Below are 22,841 nucleotides of genomic sequence, written 5' to 3'. Positions count from 1 at the left end.
CTGAAGCCTTTAGTGAGAGGTCTAATGCTTTAATAATTAATCATGTCTGCCCTCCGAATTAATATTCATTATATAAATAGGCCTGTTTTATTTTGTCTGGTTTGTCGTTCCAAATAAAAGGGAATATTTTGAAATAACTGTTCGCTCGGTGTAGGCAAGAATGTAAGCAAATAGGTCAACTGGAATAAAGAGTTAATCAGGGTGATTTTTCCACAAATATACAGGTATTTTCCTTTCCATGGTAGCAAGATTGTATCCATTTTTGTTAACTTTCTATAAAAATGCATTGGAGTTAGATCATTTCTTTATTTCAGGATCTGTATGCCGAGTATGTCCACATCACCATCAGACCATTTTATTGGTAAACTACACAGTAATGTAAAAGTTTTAGTTTTTAGTGTTCCAATACATAATTTGGTTTCAATCCAGAGAGGTTAGAAAAAGTATCTAGATCCTCTACGAGGCTGTGGAGGGATCCAAATAGTGGACTTAAAATAAAACATGAATCATCAGCGTACCATAACATCTTTGTTTTTAAGCCTTGGATTTCTAAACGCTTGATATTATTGTTAGATCTTGTTTTACTCCTCTTGACAGTTTAAAACTTTGAGAAGTAGCCATTATTTACTATTTTACACCTAGGGTTACTATACATGACTTTAACCCATTTTATAAGGGATTCTCCAAAATTGACATATTCCAGGCATTTATATATAAACTCCAGTTGTACTTTATCAAAAGCCGTTTCAAAGTCAGCTATGAATAGCAGGTGTGGTTTCCCAGTGTTCTATTGTTTCCAGTACTTGTCTTATATTATCTCCAATGTATCGTCCATGTAAAAAACCTCTCTGATTAGAATTAATAATATCCTAAAATACCTTTTTAATTCTATGTGCTATACATTCTGCTAGAATTTTTGCATCACAACACTGAAGCGTAAGGGGCCTCCAATTGTTTTAATGGACTGGATCTTTATATTTACTACTTGTATCCTGTTTCAGTAATAATGAAATCAGACTTTCTTGTTGAGTGTCCGATAATCTACCATTTACATAGGAGTGGTTAAAACATGCTAATAACGGTCCTCTGAGTATATTAAAAAAGTTTGGTATACTGTACCTCCACTGGTATGCCATCCAGCCCTGTAGTTTTCCTGGACTTAAAGGCTTTAATTGCATCAAGAAGTTCCTCTGTAATTTGGCCTTCACATGAGTCTTTCTGTACAGCTGTTCATTTTACATTATTCATAGAAAAAAATCCATACAATTAGCTTTGGTTAGAGGATATAGAGGAGACTGAAACAAAAGCATATGCTTAAAGTACTTTGCTTCCTCCTTCAAAATATAATTTGGTGAATCATGGGTGACTGTCATTTTTAACAAGTTTCAATAAATTATTTTTTGGTAGCATTTCTATGTAGAAGATTAAAAAAATAATTTGGTGCATTTTTCCCCATATTCCCTACAGTTTGCTTTATTTTTTAAATAATATATTACACTTGATCTTTCTTGAATAAGTTCCTCCATTTTTTCACCCCCCACTACCTTATTTTGAGCCTCTATTAGACCTTCTGTTTCCTTTGTTAATATGGACTCTTTTGACCTAAATTGCTTTTGTTTTAGAGCTGAGTACTGAATTGCATGGCCTCTAAAGGTACATTTAAAAGTGTCCCATACAATGGGATCTGCTGTACATACGTTATGTTGGAAAAATTCTGTTATAAATTCCTGTCCTAGTTTTAAAAACGTTATCATTCAATAGGCTTTGTGTACCATAGTGATTGAGTGTCCATTAAGCTGTACCATGATATTTGCATTGCTACTAAGCAACCCTCCAATTGTTCTCCACTCTTCCACCCGCTAAAGCCCCTCTCCATCCCAAGTTGGGTTGTCATCCCAGTGACCGGCAGGCCATCCCCACGGATCTCTTTCAAATGGGGTTCAAGAGGGCTCCATCCTGGCCAATTGATCCTCAAACATCCCCTTCACATTGACAGCTTCTCTAGCTTTTTGACTGAATGTTGATAAAATAAAATTAGCTGCCATTCATTACAGTAAGAGACTATAGACATACGCCTCTAGAAGTGGGGTTAATCTTAAACAGCAGTCAGAAAAAAATTGTACAACCCCGCTAATCCTGCAACTGTGTTGCGAATGGATCTGAAATGTGTATGAAGCACAAGTTAAACACAACTCTTGTCAGGACGAAGTTAATCAAAAATGATTCTACATCTGCAGAAGTTTGCTCCAGTGAAGTGAACATAACATGGCCGACTGCAAGAAAACGCTCAATGGGTGACATGTCTGGTGATGGAAGAACTGGGACATTTTCAGCTTTCAGGAATTGCTTCCAGGAATTGTATACAGATCCATGTTATCTTTTATTTCAGCTTATGAAATATGGGACCAACACTTTACATGTTGCATTTATATTTTTGTTCAGTGTAGAATCTCCCAAGATGGCATAGCAGTTCAGACGTATTTTTGTCCTCGTCCTGTCGTGTCCCGTATATATACTTTTTTTTTCACATACATTTTTAATTTTCCAAAAACTCATCTTCAGAACACTCTCCTGCAATCCGCTTCACCAATTTATATTTATATAAAAAAGTATTATTTACCTCAGATCTACCTCAGATCCTCCAGAAATTAGCCAGAAGCTGGTCCAGAAGCTACTCTGAAGCTGGTTCAGGGGCTAGTTCAGAAGCTAGTTAGCTTATTTACTGGCTAATCGTTGGTACTCAGCTGACCACGGTTTGTGGTCATCGGCTGTCCTTAGGCTCGAGAATCTATCGGCAGTTTTGTACGGCGCGGTGCAGCGCAGCGCGGCTCGGAGCGGAACATATCGGACCAATTTTTCTCTCCATGTCCCTGGATTTCGGCCGCTGGCTCTGGACGTCCATGCCTGGATCTCGCAGCTAGCTAGCTGCTATCCGTGTGACTATCGGCTTTCGTCGATTCCGGAGCTAACATCAATTGTTCCGGAGCTAGCCAGCTGAAGAGTTCCATCAATCACTCCTGGGCTGCAGTCACCTATCCGGACCCGTTTTGCTGCCTACGCGGAGCCCCACCGGGCCTTCACGGCTAGACTGCCGACATTGTCTACTCGAGGGGAACTGTCCGGCTGGCTCCTCCGGCGCAACGTTGCCTGGGCGCCCATCTGCGGCCTGCTAGCCGTTGGCTATCTTATCGGCTGCTATCTGAATAGACAATCGGACAATTTTTATTTTATTTTTATTTATTTATTTATTTTTCTTGTTGGGCCTCTATAACTATATCTATTGTTTTTATTTTTGTTGTTGTTGTGTGATTTTGATTCATCCCCTCTACCACACGGAAACCCACTAATCTACTGACGGAACGCATGAGTTGGCTAATAACAGACCTCCATTTTATGCTAGCTTGCTACCGATTTAGCTGTCTAAATCGCCGTGACCCCCAACCAACCTCTCCACTCACTGGACCCTTTTGATCACTCGACTGAGCATGCCTCTCCTTCATGTCAATATGCCTTGTCCATTGCTGTTCTGGTTAGTGTTTATTGGCTTATTTCACTGTAGAGTCTCTAGTCCTGCTCATTATACCTTATCCAACCTATTAGTTCCACCACCCACACATGCAATGACATCTCCTGGTTTCAATGATGTTTCTAGAGACAATATCTCTCTCTTCATCACTCAATACCTAGGTTTACCTCCACTGTATTCACATCCTACCTTACCTTTGTCTGTACATTATACTTTGATGCTATTTTATCGCCCCCAGAAACCTCCTCTCTGTTCCAGACGTTCTAAACGACCAATTCTTATTGCTTTTAGCCGCACCCTTATTCTACTCCTACTCTGTTCATCTGGCGATGTAGAGGTGAATCCAGGCCCTGCAGTGCCTAGCTCCACTCCTATTCCCCAGGCGCTCTCTTTTGACGACTTCTGTAACCGTAATAGCCTTGGTTTCATGCATGTTAACATTAGAAGCCTCCTCCCTAAGTTTGTTCTATTCACTGCTTTAGCACACTCTGCCAACCCGGATGTTCTAGCTGTGTCTGAATCCTGGCTTAGGAAGACCACCAAAAATTCAGACATGTTCATTCCAAACTACAACATTTTCAGACAAGATAGAACTGCCAAAGGGGGCGGTGTTGCAATCTACTGCAAAGATAGCCTGCAGAGTTCTGTCCTACTATCCAGGTCTGTACCCAAACAATTTGAACTTCTACTTTTAAAAATCCACCTCTCTGAAAACAAGTCTCTCACCGTTGCCGCCTGCTATAGACCACCCTCTGCCCCCAGCTGTGCTCTGGACACCATATGTGAACTGATTGCCCCCCATCTATCTTCAGAGCTTGTGCTGCTAGGCCACCTAAACTGGAACATGCTTAACACCCCAGCCATCCTACAATCTAAACTTGATGCCCTCAACCTCACACAAATTATCAATGAACCTACCAGGTACCTCCCCAAAGCCTTAAACACGGGCACCCTCATAGATATCATCCTAACCAACGTGCCCTCTAAATACACCTCTGCTGTTTTCAACCAAGATCTCAGCGATCACTGCCTCATTGCCTGCATCCGTAATGGGTCAGCGGTCAAACGACCTCCACTCATCACTGTAAAACGCTCCCTGAAACACTTCAGCGAGCAGGCCTTTCTAATCGACCTGGCCGGGGTATCCTGGAAGGATATTGATCTCATCCCGTCAGTAGAGGATGCCTGGATATTTTTTTAAAATGCCTTCCTAACCATCTTAAATAAACATGCCCCATTCAAGAAATTTAGAACCAGGAATAGATATAGCCCTTGGTTCTCCCCAGACCTGACTGCCCTTAACCAACAAAAAAACATCCTATGGCGTTCTGCATTAGCCTCGAACAGCCCCCGTGATATGCAGCTGTTCAGGGAAGCTAGAAACCATTATACACAGGCAGTTAGAAAAGCCAAGGCTAGCTTTTTCAAGCAGAAATTTGCTTCCTGCAACACTAACTCAAAAAAGTTCTGGGACACTGTAAAGTCCATGGAGAATAAGAACCCCTCCTCCCAGCTGCCCACTGCACTGAAGATAGGAAACACTGTCACCACTGATAAATCCACCATAATTGCGAATTTCAATAAGCATTTTTCTACGGCTGGCCATGCTTTCCACCTGGCTACTCCTACCCCGGTCAACAGCACTGCACCCCCCACAACAACTCGCCCAAGCCTTCCCCATTTCTCCTTCTCCCAAATCTGCTCAGCTGATGTTCTAAATGAGCTGCAAAATCTGGACCCCTACAAATCAGCCGGGCTAGACAATCTGGACCCTTTCTTTCTAAAATGATCTGCCAAAATTGTTGCCACCCCTATTACTAGCCTGTTCAACCTCTCTTTCGTGTCGTCTGAGATTCCCAAAGATTGGAAAGCAGCTGCGGTCATCCCCCTCTTCAAAGGGGGTGACACTCTTGACCCAAACTGCTACAGACCTATATCTATCCTACCATGCCTTTCTAAGGTCTTCGAAAGCCAAGTCAACAAACAGATTACCGACCATTTCGAATCTCACCATACCTTCTCTGCTATGCAATCTGGTTTCAGAGCTGGTCATGGGTGCACCTCAGCCACGCTCAAGGTCCTAAATGATATCTTAACCGCCATCGATAAGAAACATTACTGTGCAGCAGTATTCATTGATCTGGCCAAGGCTTTCGACTCTGTCAATCACCACATCCTCATCGGCAGACTCGACAGCCTTGGTTTCTCAAATGATTGCCTCGCCTGGTTCACCAACTACTTCTCTGATAGAGTTCAGTGTGTCAAATCGGAGGGTCTGCTGTCCGGACCTATGGCAGTCTCTATGGGGGTGCCACAGGGTTCAATTCTTGGACCGACTCTCTTCTCTGTATACATCAATGAGGTCGCTCTTGCTGCTGGTGAGTCTCTGATCCACCTCTACGCAGACGACACCATTCTGTATACTTCTGGCCCTTCTTTGGACACTGTGTTAACAACCCTCCAGGCAAGCTTCAATGCCATACAACTCTCCTTCCGTGGCCTCCAATTGCTCTTAAATACAAGTAAAACTAAATGCATGTTCTTCAACCGATCGCTACCTGTACCTACCCGCCTGTCCAACATCACTACTCTGGACGGCTCTGACTTAGAATACGTGGACAACTACAAATACTTAGGTGTCTGGTTAGACTGTAAACTCTCCTTCCAGACCCATATCAAACATCTCCAATCCAAAGTTAAATCTAGAATTGGCTTCCTATTTCGCAACAAAGCATCCTTCACTCATGCTGCCAAACATACCCTTGTAAAACTGACCATCCTACCAATCCTCGACTTTGGCGATGTCATTTACAAAATAGCCTCCAATACCCTACTCAACAAATTGGATGCAGTCTATCACAGTGCAATCCGTTTTGTCACCAAAGCCCCATATACGACCCACCATTGCGACCTGTATGCTCTCGTTGGCTGGCCCTCGCTTCATACTCGTCGCCAAACCCACTGGCTCCATGTCATCTACAAGACCCTGCTAGGTAAAGTCCCCCCTTATCTCAGCTCGCTGGTCACCATTGCATCTCCCACCTGTAGCACACGGTCCAGCAGGTATATCTCTCTAGTCACCCCCAAAACCAATTCTTTCTTTGGCCGCCTCTCCTTCCAGTTCTCTGCTGCCAATGACTGGAACAAACTACAAAAATCTCTGAAACTGGAAACACTTATCTCCCTCACTAGCTTTAAGCACCAACTGTCAGAGCAGCTCACAGATTACTGCACCTGTACATAGCCCACCTATAATTTAGCCCAAAAAACTACCTCTTTCCCTACTGTATTTAATTAATTTATTTATTTTGCTCCTTTGCACCCCCATTATTTTTATTTATACTTTGCACATTCTCCCATTGCAAATCTACCATTCCAGTGTTTTACTTGCTATATTGTATCTACTTTGCCACCATGGCCTTTTTGCCTTTACCTCCCTTATCTCACCTCATTTGCTCACATCGTATATAGACTTGTTTATACTGTATTATTGACTGTATGTTTGTTTTACTCCATGTGTAACTCTGTGTCGTTGTATGTGTCGAACTGCTTTGCTTTATCTTGGCCAGGTCGCAATTGTAAATGAGAACTTGTTCTCAACTTGCCTACCTGGTTAAATAAAGGTGAAATAAAAATAATTAAAATATACATAGAGATCATAGAAGGTGGAGGCCATGGCAAGTGGATAAAAACTGTGGTCAAACATGAGAAACTATATCAATTAGACCTGCATTTATGCATGCAAATTGAATGCTTTTGATAAACCTTTAAGGATTTCTCTAAAACAAAGTTTTTAGATTACCATTGTGCAATGTGTAATGTGTACTAAATCGGAAAACAAGTCAGAGCCTAGCACAAAGCTTCAAGATTCAAAGCAGTGCACCAAAATACATATCTCACATTGCAAGAGAGGCTGGCGGTTTTGAGACGAGTTTCACAGCTCCCTATCCAGTATCCGTATTGACCAACACACTCACAGAATAGCTGTGAGTTAGAGCAGAGCGGAGAACCACGGTAAACTGGTGTCAGCGGTGGGATCTCCTGACAGTAATCCAATGTGATTTGCAATATTGACCAGTGGGAAATGGAATTCGACCCAATTGTTGTTTGGAGATTGTGGTTGGGTTGAAAGAACGTTGTGTAAATGGCAGTCCTTGACCTTTTGTGGGAGTGAGGGTCAAAGCAAACAGGCTCTTTATGTGTGTGTGCGTGTGTGTGTGCACGTGTGCATGTGTGGGGACATGGACTCACCAGCACACGGTCTCCCACTCGAAGGTCCTTATCCCCGCCTTTCTTGACCGAGCCACTGTCGGACATGTTGGAACCTGACTCGTTACCTGTCTTCACAGAGCTGTTGAGCATGCCCTCCCTGAGTGGCAGAGCCACACGCTGACCAGCAGGCGAAGTACCATTGCCGCCATGGAGTGTCAGGTTCTGAGCTGTCAGCGAATCAGTGGAGTGGACTTCACTTCCGTCGCCCACCGGTTGCCGGGTGAGCTTGGAAGGGCGCGTGAAGATGCCCTGGTGGGGCTGGCACTCAAAGTAGCGCACACCGCCCACAGAGCCGTCATTTTTCCCCAACAGGTCATTGAGGACCACCCCAGCCCACTGTCCTGGGGCGAACTGGGTCTCACCCAGGTAGGCAATGACGCCTGGTTTGACCCCGTTGACCCAGACACGTTCGCCAACCACGTAGTCCCCAAGGACGTCGTCTCCCACCTCGGATGTCTTGGAGCTTGACTTGTCTGAGGCATTGCTGCTGGGGAGTGGGGAGGTCTGCTTGTGTGGGGAGTCTGTGGAGGTAGAAAGAGAGATTATGGAACTCCTATGTACATCCATTTCTATGGTAGAGATCACAGAATTCCTATATTCTTTCAAAATGGCCATGGATCTACAGTATGGTCTTTGATTACAATGCTCTAGAGCAGTGCAGAAGTGGGGAGAGAAAAGGCGATACATACAGGTCTACAAACAAATAATGTGAAAAATAATAAACAAAACAATGCAGCTCGTCTAGAGGATCAATATTTGTGTTGTATGCAGGTTACAGTCCAGTATTCTCATGCATGCAACGTAAACTGCTGAAATAAGGAATTCAGGCATTATAAACACAATGGAACATAAATACATCTTGTCATTATTCACCTTAATCCTCAACATACTTCTACACATTTTGTTAACGCCAAATATATTTGTTCAAGCCAAACCTGAAGTTGAAACCATTCTCAGTCTGAAATAGTCACTTTTCCAGTATCTATTTATCCAATTTCATCACATCACAAAGCGGATCGGCGAAGAATCGGCCGTGCTGCATCCAACACAACAGTGGAGTTTATGCGAGGTTAGGCATTGCTCTACTTCCTATTGAAAACTGGGTCAGTGAGATTGTCTCTAATGCACTGATGATTAACGTTGTGATGCTGCACCACAGATGCGGTGCTTTGCTGTTTGGCACATGCTGTTTAGATGAGCACTATCCATTCTGGTGAGAGACACTGGAGCTGTTAACTGTAGCAGGGCACAGATAGCATGTGATCTGCTGCGCTGGCTGCACTGTAATATGTGTGTGTGTGTGTGTGTGTGTGTGTGTGTGTGTGTGTGTGTGTGTGTGTGTGTGTGTGTGTGTGTATGTGTGTGTGTGTGTGAGAGAGTACAGTTGGTGCCAGGACTGTCTCTCTGACACCCCAGGAGTGCTTTTATGCCCCAATTGCTCCCATATGTTGTGAGACTGATAGATATGGTTGCAAAATGGGTACTACAGTGAACAAAATAATGTGTTTTTAGTTTTACCAATAGGCATGATAATTGAGTTTTTAAACTTAATGGGGTCTTACAATGGCATTTATGGAGGTATGTTCTCCTGCAGGAATGTAACATTTACCACTTAGAAACCTTTTGTTTTGTACCACATCGGGTTCTACGATATGGGCAAAAAATCTAATTGTGATTTATTTGACCAAATATTGCGATTTGACCTGTGATATAGATCAAAACACTTGGGTGAACTGTTGGAATGATTGAAATAGAATGATTTATGTTAATAAGCAAAGTGGAAAGGAGCATCATTCTTGTTTGAAACAATCTGTTGACTGCATTTGACCTAACAGAACAGCATGCAAAGTTATAGTGAATCTAACAGCGAGGAGGAGGAACTGTGCTGCTTGATTGACAGGGGGCGGGGCTCGGGTGTGTGGGAAGCAGCCACAAGAGAAGAGGAAGAGAGACGACAAACAGAGTAAACTATAAAAATTGACATTACACATGGCTTAGTGGCATTTGAAAATATTTCATGCTATATGGATCTCTTGTGATATGGATATTGCACATGTCAATATTGCGATTACTGGACTGAAACCCTGCCTACATCATTTTTGCCAGGACCCATAAGGCTCTGGTACTATTTAGGGAATAGGGTGCCATTTGGGACGCAATCCCTGTAACAGCTACTCTCTCTGGTCATGACTAATGTGTATTTGTACAGGCTTATTAAATCTCAACTTCCACTATATTTGGGCCTGTTATAGAAAAGGGCATAGCATACAATTTTCAGTTGCTAATGTCATTGAAATAATATTTTAATCCCAAATACTGTGATTTATGAGACGACGAACGGCACTTGTACCCTTCTTATTTCAAGTAACTATACTGAACAAAAATATAAAGGCAACATGTAGTGTATTGTTCCAATGTTTCATGAGCTGAAATAAAAGATCCCAGAAATGTTCCATACTCACAAAAAGCTTATGTCTCTCAAATTTTCAGAACAAATTTGTTTATGTCCTTGTTAGTGAGCATTTCTCCTTTGCCAAGACAATCCATCCACCTGACAGGTGTGATATATCAAGAAGCTGAATAAAAAGCAGGATCATTACACAGGTGCACCTTGTGCTGGGGACAATAAAAGGCCACTCTAAAATGTGCAGTTTTGTCACACAGCACGATGCCACAGATGTCTCAAGTTTTGCTGACTGCAGTAATGTCCACCAGAGCCGTTGCCACATAATGTTATGTGAATTTCTCTACCATAAGCCGCTTCCAACGTCGTTTTAGATAATTTCTCAGTCCAACTGGCCTCACAACCGCAGACCACGTGTAACCACGCCATCCCAGGACCTCCACATCACATTTCTTCATCTGCGGGATAGTCTAATACCATTCACTCGGACTGCAAATGAAACTGTGGGATTGCACAACCAAATAATTTCTGCATACTGTCAGAAACCGTCTCAGGGAAGCTTATCTGCATGCTCGTCGTCCTCACCAGGGTCTTGATCTGACTTCCGTTCGGCAACATAACCGACTTCAGTGGGCAAATGCTCACCTTCGTTGGCCACTAGCACGCTGGAAAAGCGCATTCTTCACAGACGAATTCGGATTTCAACCGTCCCGGGCAGATATCAGACAGCATGTATGGCATTGTGTGAGTGAGCGGTTTGCTCACCCACATGACGTTTTGAACAGTGCGCCCCATGGTGGCAGTGGGGTTATGGTATGGGCAGGCATAAGCTATAGACAAGAAACACAATTGCATTTTATCAATGGCAATTTGAATGCACAGAGATAACGTGATGACATCCTGAGGTCCATTGTCGTGCCATTCATCCGCCGCCATCACCTCATGTTTCAGCATGATAATGCACGGCCCAATGTCACAAAGATCTGTATAGAATTCCTGGAAGCTGAAAATGTCCCAGCTATTCCATGGTCTGCATACTCAGACATGTCACCCATTGAGCATGTTTGGGATGCTCTGGATCTACATGTATGACAGCGTGTTCCAGTTCCCACCAATATCCAGCAACTTTGCACAGCCATTGAAGAGGAGGGGGACAACATTCCACAGGCTACAATCAACTCTATGTTAAGGAGATGTGTCACACTGCATGAGGCAAATGGTGGTCACACCAGATAGTGACTGGTTTTCTGACATACTTTTTTTTTTTTTTAAAGGTGACCAACAGATGCACATCTTTATTCCCAGTCAGGTGAAATCCATAGATTAGGGCCTAATGAATTTATTTCAATTGACTGATTTCCTTATATGAACTGTAACTCAGTAAAATCTTTGAAATTGTTGCATGTTGCGTTTATATTTTAGTTCAGTGCATAATCTATAGATACAAAAAGATATTATACCTTCAAAACAAATATGATTTTTTTTAACCAAACAAAGCTTTACACATCTCCCTATGATGGCAATGTCCCTGTGAGGTCATGTGTGTGTGTGTGTGTGTGTGTGTACAATGTCAGGAATGTGTGCTTGTGTAGGTAATGTATGTGTACTATGCAGTATTTTTGTGCTGGTGTTATTTGTGAGGTAATGCAGTATCTACAGTAGCAGTGTGTGTGTGTGTGTGCACACTCCTGCTTGTGCATGCATGTGTGTGTAACATGTGTGAGCTTTGTCAACAGCATGGCCCTGGTCCAACACAGAGAAGACCCCTACCCACCCCCTACCCAAGTCCCAGCCAGTCAAACAAGTGTGCACCCAAAAGACTGATGCAGTGCTAGTCCAAGTGGTTGGGTTGCCGTGGCAACGGAAGATCGATGGGGAAATGAGGCAGGCAGCAGGAAGAGCAAGAACAGAGGCCTCACTTTCACTATTGTGCCTGGCTACCTCCCACAACCATCTGAATCCCACTATTCACCAGCCCCACACAATGACCCCACCACAACTCCTTAGAACACCCCCTCACACTCCCTCTCTCCGCCACTCTCTTTTCCTCTTTCACTCTCTCTGAGAACCAAACTCTTTCAGACTTAAGTCCAATAATGTCAAATAAGTTGAAAATAACTTTGGATTCCCTAATAATATACTGATGTTATTTCCTAATTAAAATAAGACACATGTGGGGGCCTCCCGGGTGGCGCAGTGGCTCTGTGCCACCAGAGATACCACGAAATTGGGGAGAGAAAAAGGGAAAAAATAAATAAAAATAAAATAAAATAAGAAACGTGGTATCCATTCACTGTTGTGGGGCTGTCACTTCAGATTTCAGGGACAGTCCAAACGGCAACAGAAGAAGATACTAGAACTAGGCCTTTAGGGGCGACTCATTCCTAAACACTTTTGTCTCTGCAACGATGCTTTGTTTCTCGACAGTCCACGAGGACGTGACCTCTAAAGTCAGAACTTTTGGGAGCAGAGGTAATGTAAACATTTTAGCAGGGTTGGGGTCATTCCAATTTAAATTAGTCAATTTAATTCTCAAGTCTATTTCCTGAATTGACTGAATTTAAATTGAATTTACCACACCCCTGATTTTGTTGTCCATAACATGTTGGTGCGCCATCATATACAATCACAACGGATTTCTAAATTGAAATCGGTATTGGTATTGAAATCCAAGGAGGATGAACATAGGGACAACAGGACATTATCTAGGCCTACTTTCTTATTGTAAAATCTATTGGAACTCAATAAATGGAAGACCATGTACTGTATTATATCACCAATCAACGACAGAAAACCCAGCAATCGTCTTGAACTAAAAGGAAAAAAAGAGCAGGGCTTTTAGTACACAAGTGGAAATGTGCTGACCAAACAGCTATTCACTCAATGGGCCTATAGCCCTAACCTGATTCAGTGGGTGTGCACTACAGGCAGGCGGTTGATGAACACTGTGGGAAATGCTGACAGTCAATTAGTAGGCTTAGCTAAATGACTATGACTACCAGCTGTTCCTGAAATGACACTAACCTAGAAAATAATTATAAAGGCTATGTTTGGATTTTTTTTGCAGGGGGGGGCATGGTTCCAGATGTTCAAAACAGTTTTAAAGATCATTCAATGACATTGCTGCCTATGACGCATGTTATAATGGAATGTAGCAGGTATAAAAGGTATATGAACGTATACATAGGTTAAGTTTGGTGATTTTTTTGCAGTGGGGCCACAGTTCCAGATGTTCAAAACTGTCTTAAAGATAATTTGAAAGACAATGTATTGTGTAGCTGTTGTAGATGTTATGTCTAATGTAGCTGTTTTTAATGATATAATGTCTTATGTCTTACCTCCTAGAAAAGCGCTGCCTTGACATTAAATAACAAAGATTATATCAGATCTAATTTTATTTGTCACATGCTTCGTAAACAACAGGCATAGACTAACAGTGAAATGCTAACATATAGGTACTTCCCAAAAATGTAGAGAGAAATCAAATATAGAAATATTACAAAAGTATAAAAACATAATAATAAAAGTAATAATAAATACACGATGAGTAATGATAACTTGGCTAGATACACGGAGTACCAATACTGAGTTAATGTGCCGGGGTACGAGGTAATTGAGGTAGATATGTACATATACAGCGGGGCAAAAAAGTATTTAGTCAGCCACCAATTGTGCAAGTTCTCCCACTTAAAAGATGAGGCATGTAATTTTCATCATAGGTACACTTCAACTATGACAGACAAAATGAGAAAAAGAAATCCAGAAAATCACATTGTAGGATTTTTGGTTTGGAAATGTACGTAGTCACTGGGGGTACGACATCGTCAATGCACTTGTTAATGATGCCGGTGACTGATGTGGTAACTGTTTGTTTGATGTTTGTTAAGTTACGGTAATTTCTGTTGATGCAATAAAATATAAATAATTATGGCACATCTTGATTGATGCCTATCTCAGTGGACTAATCCATTCCGGAGGCTGAGGGGAGGCACACCAGTATCATTAGTTTGTACATTTACCATTTAATTCCCATAATTTCTACAATGTTTGTTTGGTTACGGTAATTTCTGGTAATGCATTCAATATATTATTATTACAGTATTTTACAGTTCTCATTGTAGGAGTGGACATGTTGTTTGCAGAGGGCACACCCTAGGCTACACTTAAGCATAAAAGTAGGCCTAGGCCACCTGGCCTGCGCAAATGAAGCCTAAATGTGCCCATTTGGGGATTTTATAGTATGGTCTTAACTCACCACCACTAATGAGCTGTGGAATTTCTCAAAGTAATGTTTTCTTCACCTCATACAGCAAGTAAACAAATTCTATTTTTACATCCATTGAGAATGACAATAGTTCTACAATGTAGCCTATTTGAAAAATCTTTTCAGCTCTCTCCCTTTCGATAACCAAACCACTCCAAGTGAAAAGAAGGAGAAAAAAAAATCATGCTGATCTGGTGAAAACGTAATAAAATAGGCCTACCTGATTACTTCTTATGCCTTGCACAAATAGCCTACAGCTGTGTCTGTCCGGACCTCACAATCACAGGAAACTCTGAGGGTCCCGAATATTTTATACAATGTTGCAAGTTTGTTAGTGCAAGCTTGTGGCTGGACCAAGTTGATGGTTGACTTAATTATTTAATCATAGTGTGCTTAAAGCATCATACAAGCTCTGTAGCCAAGAGTGTGCAAAGCTGTCATCAAGGCAAAGGGTGTCTACTTTAAGGAATCTCAAATATAAAATATATTTTGATTTGTTTAACACTTTTTTGGTTACTACATGATTCCATATGTGTTACTTCATAGCTGTGATGTCTTCACTATTATTCTACAATGTAGAAAATTGTAAAAATAAAGAGTAGGTCTGTCCAAACTTTTGACTGGTACTGTAGTTGGTTTATATTAAAAGACATAGGGTGTGTCTATATATGGAAAAATTCATGTTTTAACATTTCGACCAGTCGATTGGTTGAAAGAACAGATGACTCTTGGTCAACCAATATTTTTTTTTAGTCGGGGACAGCCCTACTAACACTACAAAATAGTGTTTCTGAAGGAGGCCCTCGAAAATAACAGCCATGAGCACTGCTAAAGGCATTACTGTGTTTTTCCCCCTTTCCTTTCCTCACAGCATTCCACCATCAACTTAAACCATGACATGGTTGCCTCTGATACAACTCTCCCATACAGACTAATGCAAATAACAAAACAGACTGTGATTGGCCTCCTGTAGGCTCATATCAGCCTAGTTCAGCTTGGAGGGAGAGAATCTAGCTGTAATTTAGCGGAAAGCCGCGCCAGTGTAACACATGCCTCTGTGACCCTAGGGTCCGGGCTTGTCATGTGATCTAAAACCAGGAAAAATAACAGTGGGAAACGTGTTTGGGTGTCCTATTTCTATTGGCTTTACACAATGTAAACACTTGGGTCAATGGGGAGTAGGTTTAGGATTTGTCATATCAAATCAAATATATTTAGCCAAAGTTATTGCGGGTGTAGCGAAATGCTTGTGTTCCTAGCTCCAGCAGAGCAGTAATATCTAACAATTCACAAAAATACACACTAACGAAAAGTAAAAGAATGGAGGAATATATAAATATTATGATGAGCAATGTCTGAGTGGCATTGACTAAAAGACAGTAGAGTAGAATACAGTATATGAAATGAATAAAGCAGTATTTGACCAGTGATTACATTTCTATATATATATATATATATATATATATATATATATATGAATGAGAGAGAGAGAGAGAGAGAGAGAGAGAGAGAGAGAGAGAGAGAGAGAGAGAGAGAGAGAGAGAGAGAGAGAGAGAGAGAGAGAGAGAGAGAGAGAGAGAGAGAGAGAGAGAGAGAGAGAGAGAGAGAGAGAGAGAGAGAGAGAGAGAGAGAGAGAGAGAGAGAGAGAGAGAGAGAGAGAGAGAGAGAGAGAGAGAGAGAAGCAGCCTCTAAGGTGCAGCCTCTAAGGTGCAGGGTTGAGTATCTGGGTGGTAGCCGGCTAGTGATGACTATTTAACAGTCTGATGGCCTTGAGAAATAAGCTGTTTTTCAATCTCTCTGTCCAAGCTTTGATGCACCTGTATTGACCTTGCTTCTGGATGGTAGCAGGGTGAACAGGCTGTGGCTCGGCTGGTTGATGTCCTTGATGATATTTTTGCCATCCTGAGACATCGGGTGCTGTAGGTGCCCTGGAGGGCAGGCAGTGTGCCCCCGGTGATGCATTGGGCAGACCACACCACCTTCTGGAGAGCCCTGCGGTTGCGGGCAGTGCAGGTGTTGTACCAGGCGGTGATACAACCCGACAGGATGCTCTCAATTGTGCATCTGTAAAAGTTTGTGAGGGTCTTGGGGGCTTGAAGCATTTCACCTTCTCCACTGCGGTCCCGTTGATGTGGATAGGGGCGTGCTCTCTCTGCTACTTCCTGAAGTCCACAATCAGCTCCTTTGTTTTGTTGATGTTGAAGGAGAGGTTATTTTCCTGGCATCACCTCCTCCCTGTAGGCCGTCTCGTCATTGTTGGTAATCAGGCCTACAACTGTTGTGTCGTCTGCAAACTTGATGACTGAGTTGGAGGCATGAGTGGCCACGCAGTCATGGGTGAACAGGGAGTACAGGAGGGGGCTGAGCATACACCCTTGTGGGTCCCCTGTGTTGAGGATCAGCAAAGTGGAGGGGTTGTTTCCTACCTTCACCACCTGGGGGCGGCCCGTCAGGAAGTCCAGGACCCAGTTGCACAGGGCGGGGTTCAGACCCATTGCCCCGAGCTTAATGATGAGCTTGGAGGGTACTATGGTGTTGAATGCTGAGATATAGTCAATGAACAGCATTCTTATATACTGTAGGTATTCCTCTTGTCCAGATGGGATAGGGCTGTGTGCAGTGCGATAGAGATTGCATCGTCTGTGGATCTATTGGGGCGGTAGGCAGATTGAAGTGGGTCGAGGGTGTCAGGTAAGGTAGAAGTGATATGATCCTTAACTAGCCTCTCAAAGCACTTCCTGATGACAGAAGTGACTGCTACGGGGCGATAATCATTTAGTTCAGTTACCTTTGCTTTCTTTGGTACAAGAACAATGGTGGACATCTTGAAGCAAGTGGGGACAGCAGACTGTGATAGGGAGAGATTGAATATGTCTGTAAACAGTCCAGCCAGCTGGTCTGCGCATGCTCTGAGGACGCGGCTAGGGATTCCATCTGCGAGGGTTAACACTTTTAAATGTCTTACTCACATCGGCCACAGAGAGAATGAGAGCCCACAGTCCTTGGGAGCGGGCCGAGTTGGTCACGAATGTTTGATCTTGAACAGAACTTACAACATCAATCAACATGTGTCAATCAAAATTGTACAGAAAAGAGTGGGAGTCTGTACCTGAACAAATTTATTTTGTTGCAGAGATGGCCAGTCAATTTGAGTAACGTTATTGTGTATTCTACGTAATGACGCAGTTTTACCTTATCATGTAATGACATCCCAACGTCATTTAGCAACTTTTAGCAACAAATCAACCTGCTTCTAGCAACTTACCCTGAAAATTAGTTGACAACACTGACTGTGTTATCCTCAAAGTGGGGCGAAGGTGTTTAGCTTGTCCGGGAGCAAGACATCAGTGTCCACGACGTGGCTGGTTTTCCCTTTGTAATCTGTGATTGTCTGTAGACCCTGCCACATACGTCTCGTGTCTGAGTCATTGAATTGCGTCTCTACTTTGTCTCTGTACTGACATTTTGCCTGTTTGATTGCCTTATGGAGGGAATAACTACACTGTTTGTTTTCGACCATATTCCCAGTCACCTTGCCATGGTTAAATGCAGTGGTTCGCGCTTTCAGTTTTGCGCGAATGCTGCCATCTATACACAATTTCTGATTTCGGTAGGTTTTAATAGTTACAGTGGGAACAACATCCGCTATACACTTCCTGATGAACTCAGAGCCTACCCGGAACATATTCCAGTCTGCGTGCTCAAAACAATCTTGCATCATGGACTCATGGACGAGTGTTGAATAGACCTTAGCACAGGTCCTTCCTGTTTGAGTTTCTGCCTATAGGAAGGAGTAAAATGGAGTCATGATCTGATTTGCCGAAGGGAGGGTGGGGAAGGGCCTTGTATGCATCCGGACGTTGGAGTAGCAGTGGTCGAGTGTTTTAGCAGAGCGAGTACTAAAGTCACTATGTTGATAGAACTTCGGTAGCGTTTTCCTCAAATTTGCTTTGTTGAAATCCACAGCTACAATAAATGCGGCCTCAGGATATGTGGTTTCCAGGTTACACAAAGTCCAGTGTAGTTCCTTGAGGGCCATCATGGTATCGGCTTGAGGGGGGATATACAGGTCAATGGAAGGCAGACAGTGGGGGACAGAAGATGGACACCATATTGTTAGATCAGATTTGTTGAATGTGCACCAAAGTGGCTTTTCGTAAAGTCCGTAATGATTGATGAACTGTAAGAGGCCCATTAAGTCAGATATATTTGTCTGTTATCACTGCATAACATTTTGAAGTCCCTTTTCAGGTATAGAAGAGGTGACTGCTAAATTGTAACTCCCATTCTTAATAGCTGGTAGCACAGCTAACAGAGAAATCGGTGGTGGTAGTCAAAGTCATTTTTAAGTAATGCAGTGATTGGTGACGATGACATGAACATGTGTTGGGGTTGACATCCATACAAGCATTATACTCCGATTTTTACCTCAACATAGTGTGAAGTCCTGTATATAAACAATAACCTAAATGTTGGCTTATTTTGCTGGGGGGCAATGAAGAGATTCAAGAGCTTTTCCTCATAGCATCTATCCCCCACACATTGCCATTTGCATTTCTATTGTTTTGGTCGAGTTCCATTGGCCTCTCTACCGCATATATGGTGGTACGTGAATATGGTTTAGTACTAAGACGTCATCTTGGTGATGCTTTTTTGCTAAATATCTTCAATACTATCATTGATAATCGTTTACTCATTAATTGAGAGAAATGTAGCCTGGGTCAAGGCCAGGAACACATGCTTAGGCCCAGATTGACAATCTTTTAGGCAACTGAATGTGTAAAACTGATCAAAAAAATCTAAATCGGATTATTATGTAACCACTCTTTCTGATTGTAAGAGGAACCCGGCTAAATTCTTTCAAATCTCTAAAGGGTTGCCTCCTCTCTGCCCCAACAAATGAATTCAAACTCTGGCCCCATTACGGACAAAAATACCATCATTGATGCATTTAATTGTCATTTTATTTCAGCAAGCTATATTTTTGAAGAGTGTCTGACACTTCTATTGCTAAGAATGGGCTCATCTCTGATTCTGAAATGTTGCAGATTGACTCTGAATATGGTAGTCGAGTTTTAACATTTCACAGAAAAAAGATAGGTTAGGGGCTGACCAATTGGAGCAGGGTCTGCCCATCATTGCTGGCTCAGTAATGTAACCCTTATCTTAAATCAAACATTGTTATCAGGAAATATTTCAAAAGTATGGAAAACAGTTTATGTGCTGCCACTCCATAAGGGCGGAGATTAGAGTTCGACCGATTATGATTTTTCAACGCTGATACCGATTATTGGAGGAGGACCCAAAAAAAGCCGATACCGATTAAATCGGCCAATTTTTTTTTGTAATAATGACAATTACAACAATACTGAATTCACACTTATTTTAACTTAATATATTACATCAATAAAATCAATTTAACCTTATATAAATAATGAAACATGTTCAATTTGGTTTAAATAATGCAAAAACAAAGTGTTGGAGAAGAAAGTAAAAGTGCAATATGTGCCATGTAAGAAAGCTAACGTTTCTTGCTCAGAACATGAGAACATATGAAAGCTGGTGGTTCCTTTTAACATGAGTCTACAATATTCCCAGGTAAGAAGTTTTAGGTTGTCGTTATTATAGGAATTATAGGACTATCTCTCTATACCATTTGTATTTCATTAACCTTTGACTATTGGATGTTCTTATAAGGCACTTTAGTATTGCCAGTGTAACAGTATAGCTTCCGTCCCTCTCCTCGCTCCTCACTGGGCTCGAACCAGGAACACAACGACAACAGCCACCCTCGAAGCAGCGTTACCCATGCAGAGCCAGGGGAACAACTACTTCAAGTCTCAGAGCGAGTGACATTTGAAACGCTATTAGCGCGCAACCCGCTAACCAGCTAGCCATTTCACATCGATTACACCAGCCTAATCTCGGGAGTTGATAGGCTTGAAGTCATAAACAGCACAATGCTTGACGCACAACGAAGCGCTGCTGGCAAACTGCACGAAAGTGCTGTTTGAATTAATGAAAAAGAGCCTGCTGCTGTCTACCACCGCTCAGTCAGACTGCTCTATCAAATCATAGACTTAGTTATAACATAATAACACACAGAAATACGAGCCTTAGGTCATTAATATGGTCGAATCCGGAAACTATCATCTCGAAAACAAGACATTTATTCTTTCAGTGAAATACGGAACCGTTCCGTATTTTATCTAATATTGTATCTAAGGGGTGGCATCCATTAGTAGAAATATTCCTGTTACATTGCACAACCTTACGTCATAATTACGTAAAATTCTGACAAATTAGGCGGCCCAAACTGTTGCATATACACCGACTCTGCGTGCAATGAACGCAAGAGAAGTGACACAATTTCACCTGGTTAACATTGCCTGCTAACCTGGATTTCTTTTAGCTAAATATGCAGGTTTAAAAAAACACTGCTCAAAAAAATAAAGGGAACACTTAAACAACACAATGTAACTCCAAGTCAATCACACTTCTGTGAAATCAAACTGTCCACTTAGGAAGCAACACTGATTGACAATAAATTTCACATGCTGTTGTGCAAATGGAATAGACAACAGGTGGAAATTATAGGCAATTAGCAAGACACCCCCAATAAAGGAGTGGTTCTGCAGGTGGGGACCACAGACCACTTCTCAGTTTCTATGCTTCCTGGCTGATGTTTTGGTCACTTTTGAATGCTGGCGGTGCTTTCACTCTACTGGTAGCATGAGACGGAGTCTACAACCCACACAAGTGGCTCAGGTAGTGCAGCTCATCCAGGATGGCACATCAATGCGAGCTGTGGCAAAAAGGTTTGCTGTGTCTGTCAGCGTAGTGTCCAGAGCATGGAGGCGCTACCAGGAGACAGGCCAGTACATCAGGAGACGTGGAAGAGGCCGTAGGAGGGCAACAACCCAGCAGCAGGACCGCTACCTCCGCCTTTGTGGAAGGAGGAGCAGGAGGAGCTCTCCAGAGGTAGCCTGACTGTCATTAGGTACCGAGATGAGATCCTCAGACCCCTTGTATGCTGGTGCGGTTGGCCCTGGGTTCCTCCTAATGCAAGACCTCATGTGGCTGGAGTGTGTCAGCAGTTCCTGCAAGAGGAAGGCATTGATGCTATGGACAGGCCCGCCCGTTCCCCAGACATGAATCCAATTGAGCACATCTGGGATATCATATCTCGCTCCACCAACGCCATTGCACCACAGACTGTCCAGGAGTTGGCGGATGCTTTAGTCCAGGTCTGGGAGGAGATCCCTCAGGAGACCATCCGCCACCTCATCAGGAGCATGCCCAGGCGTTTTAGGGAGGTCATACAGGCACGTGGAGGCCACACACACTACTGAGCCTCATTTTGACTTGTTTTAAGGACATTACATCAAAGTTGGATCAGCCTGTAGTGTGGTTTTCCACTTTAATTTTGAGTGTGACTCCAAATCCAGACCTCCATGGGTTGATACATTTGATTTCCATTGATCATTTTTGTGTGATTTTGTTGTCAGCACATTCAACTATGTAAAGAAAAAAGTATTTAATAAGAATTTTTCATTCATTCAGATCTATGATGTTTTATTTTAGTGTTCTCTTTTTTTTTGAGCAGTGTATATACTTCTGTGTATTGATTTTAAGAAAGGCATTGATGTTCATGGTTAGATACACATTGGAGCAACGATACGCACCACATCGATTATCTGCAATGCAGGACACGCTAGATAAACTAGTAATATCAACAACCATGTGTAGTTAACTAGTGATTATGATTGATTGATTGATTGTTTTTTATAAGAGAAGTTTAATGCTAGCTAGCAACTTACCTTACTGCATTCGCATAACAGGCAGGCTCCTCATGGAGTGCAATGTAATCAGGTGGTTAGAGCGTTGGACTAGTTAACTGTAAGGTTGGAAGATTGATTCCCCCGAGCTGACAAGGTGAAAATCTGTCTTTCTGCCCCTGAACGAGGCAGTTAACCCACCGTTCCTAGGCCGTCATTGAAAATAAGAATGTGTTCTTAACTGACTTGCCTAGTTAAATAAAGGTGTGTAAAAATAAATCAATAAATAGGCCAAATCGGTGTCCAAAAATACAGATTTCCGATTGTTATCAAAACTTGAAATCGGCCCTAATTAATCGGCCATTACGATTAATCGGTCGACCTCTAGCTGAGATAGTAGTGATCTTAATCATTATCGTCTCATCTCGAGGTTGCCATGTCTAGCTAAGAATTTAGAATCTTTGGTAAATAATCAACTTCGCTCTTATTTATCTGAGCATTTTTAATATAAATCAATCTGGGTTTAGGTCAGGGCACAGCGCTATCACAGCAACCACATTAGTTGTTAATGATATTGTCAATGCTTTGGATGCTAAA

The 22,841-nt window shown here is 42.3% G+C and overlaps 1 protein-coding gene across 6 annotated transcripts in view; it reads right to left on the bottom strand.

The window, feature by feature from the left end:
- Positions 1–22,841, bottom strand: part of clip2 (CAP-GLY domain containing linker protein 2) — a 65,396-nt gene that overhangs the window by 35,808 nt on the left and 6,747 nt on the right. For all 6 annotated transcript variants that reach the window (XM_036989823.1, XM_021617636.2, XM_021617635.2 and 3 more), the window contains exon 3: positions 7,778–8,319. In XM_036989823.1, the coding sequence (XP_036845718.1) occupies positions 7,778–8,319 (542 nt within the window). The remainder of the gene's footprint in view (positions 1–7,777; positions 8,320–22,841) is intronic.

This window comes from Oncorhynchus mykiss, chromosome 10, assembly GCF_013265735.2.
Source record: "Oncorhynchus mykiss isolate Arlee chromosome 10, USDA_OmykA_1.1, whole genome shotgun sequence".
NCBI lineage: Eukaryota > Metazoa > Chordata > Actinopteri > Salmoniformes > Salmonidae > Oncorhynchus > Oncorhynchus mykiss.
Note: the sequence above shows the minus strand (reverse complement) of the source record. Positions and strands in the feature narration are given on the sequence as shown.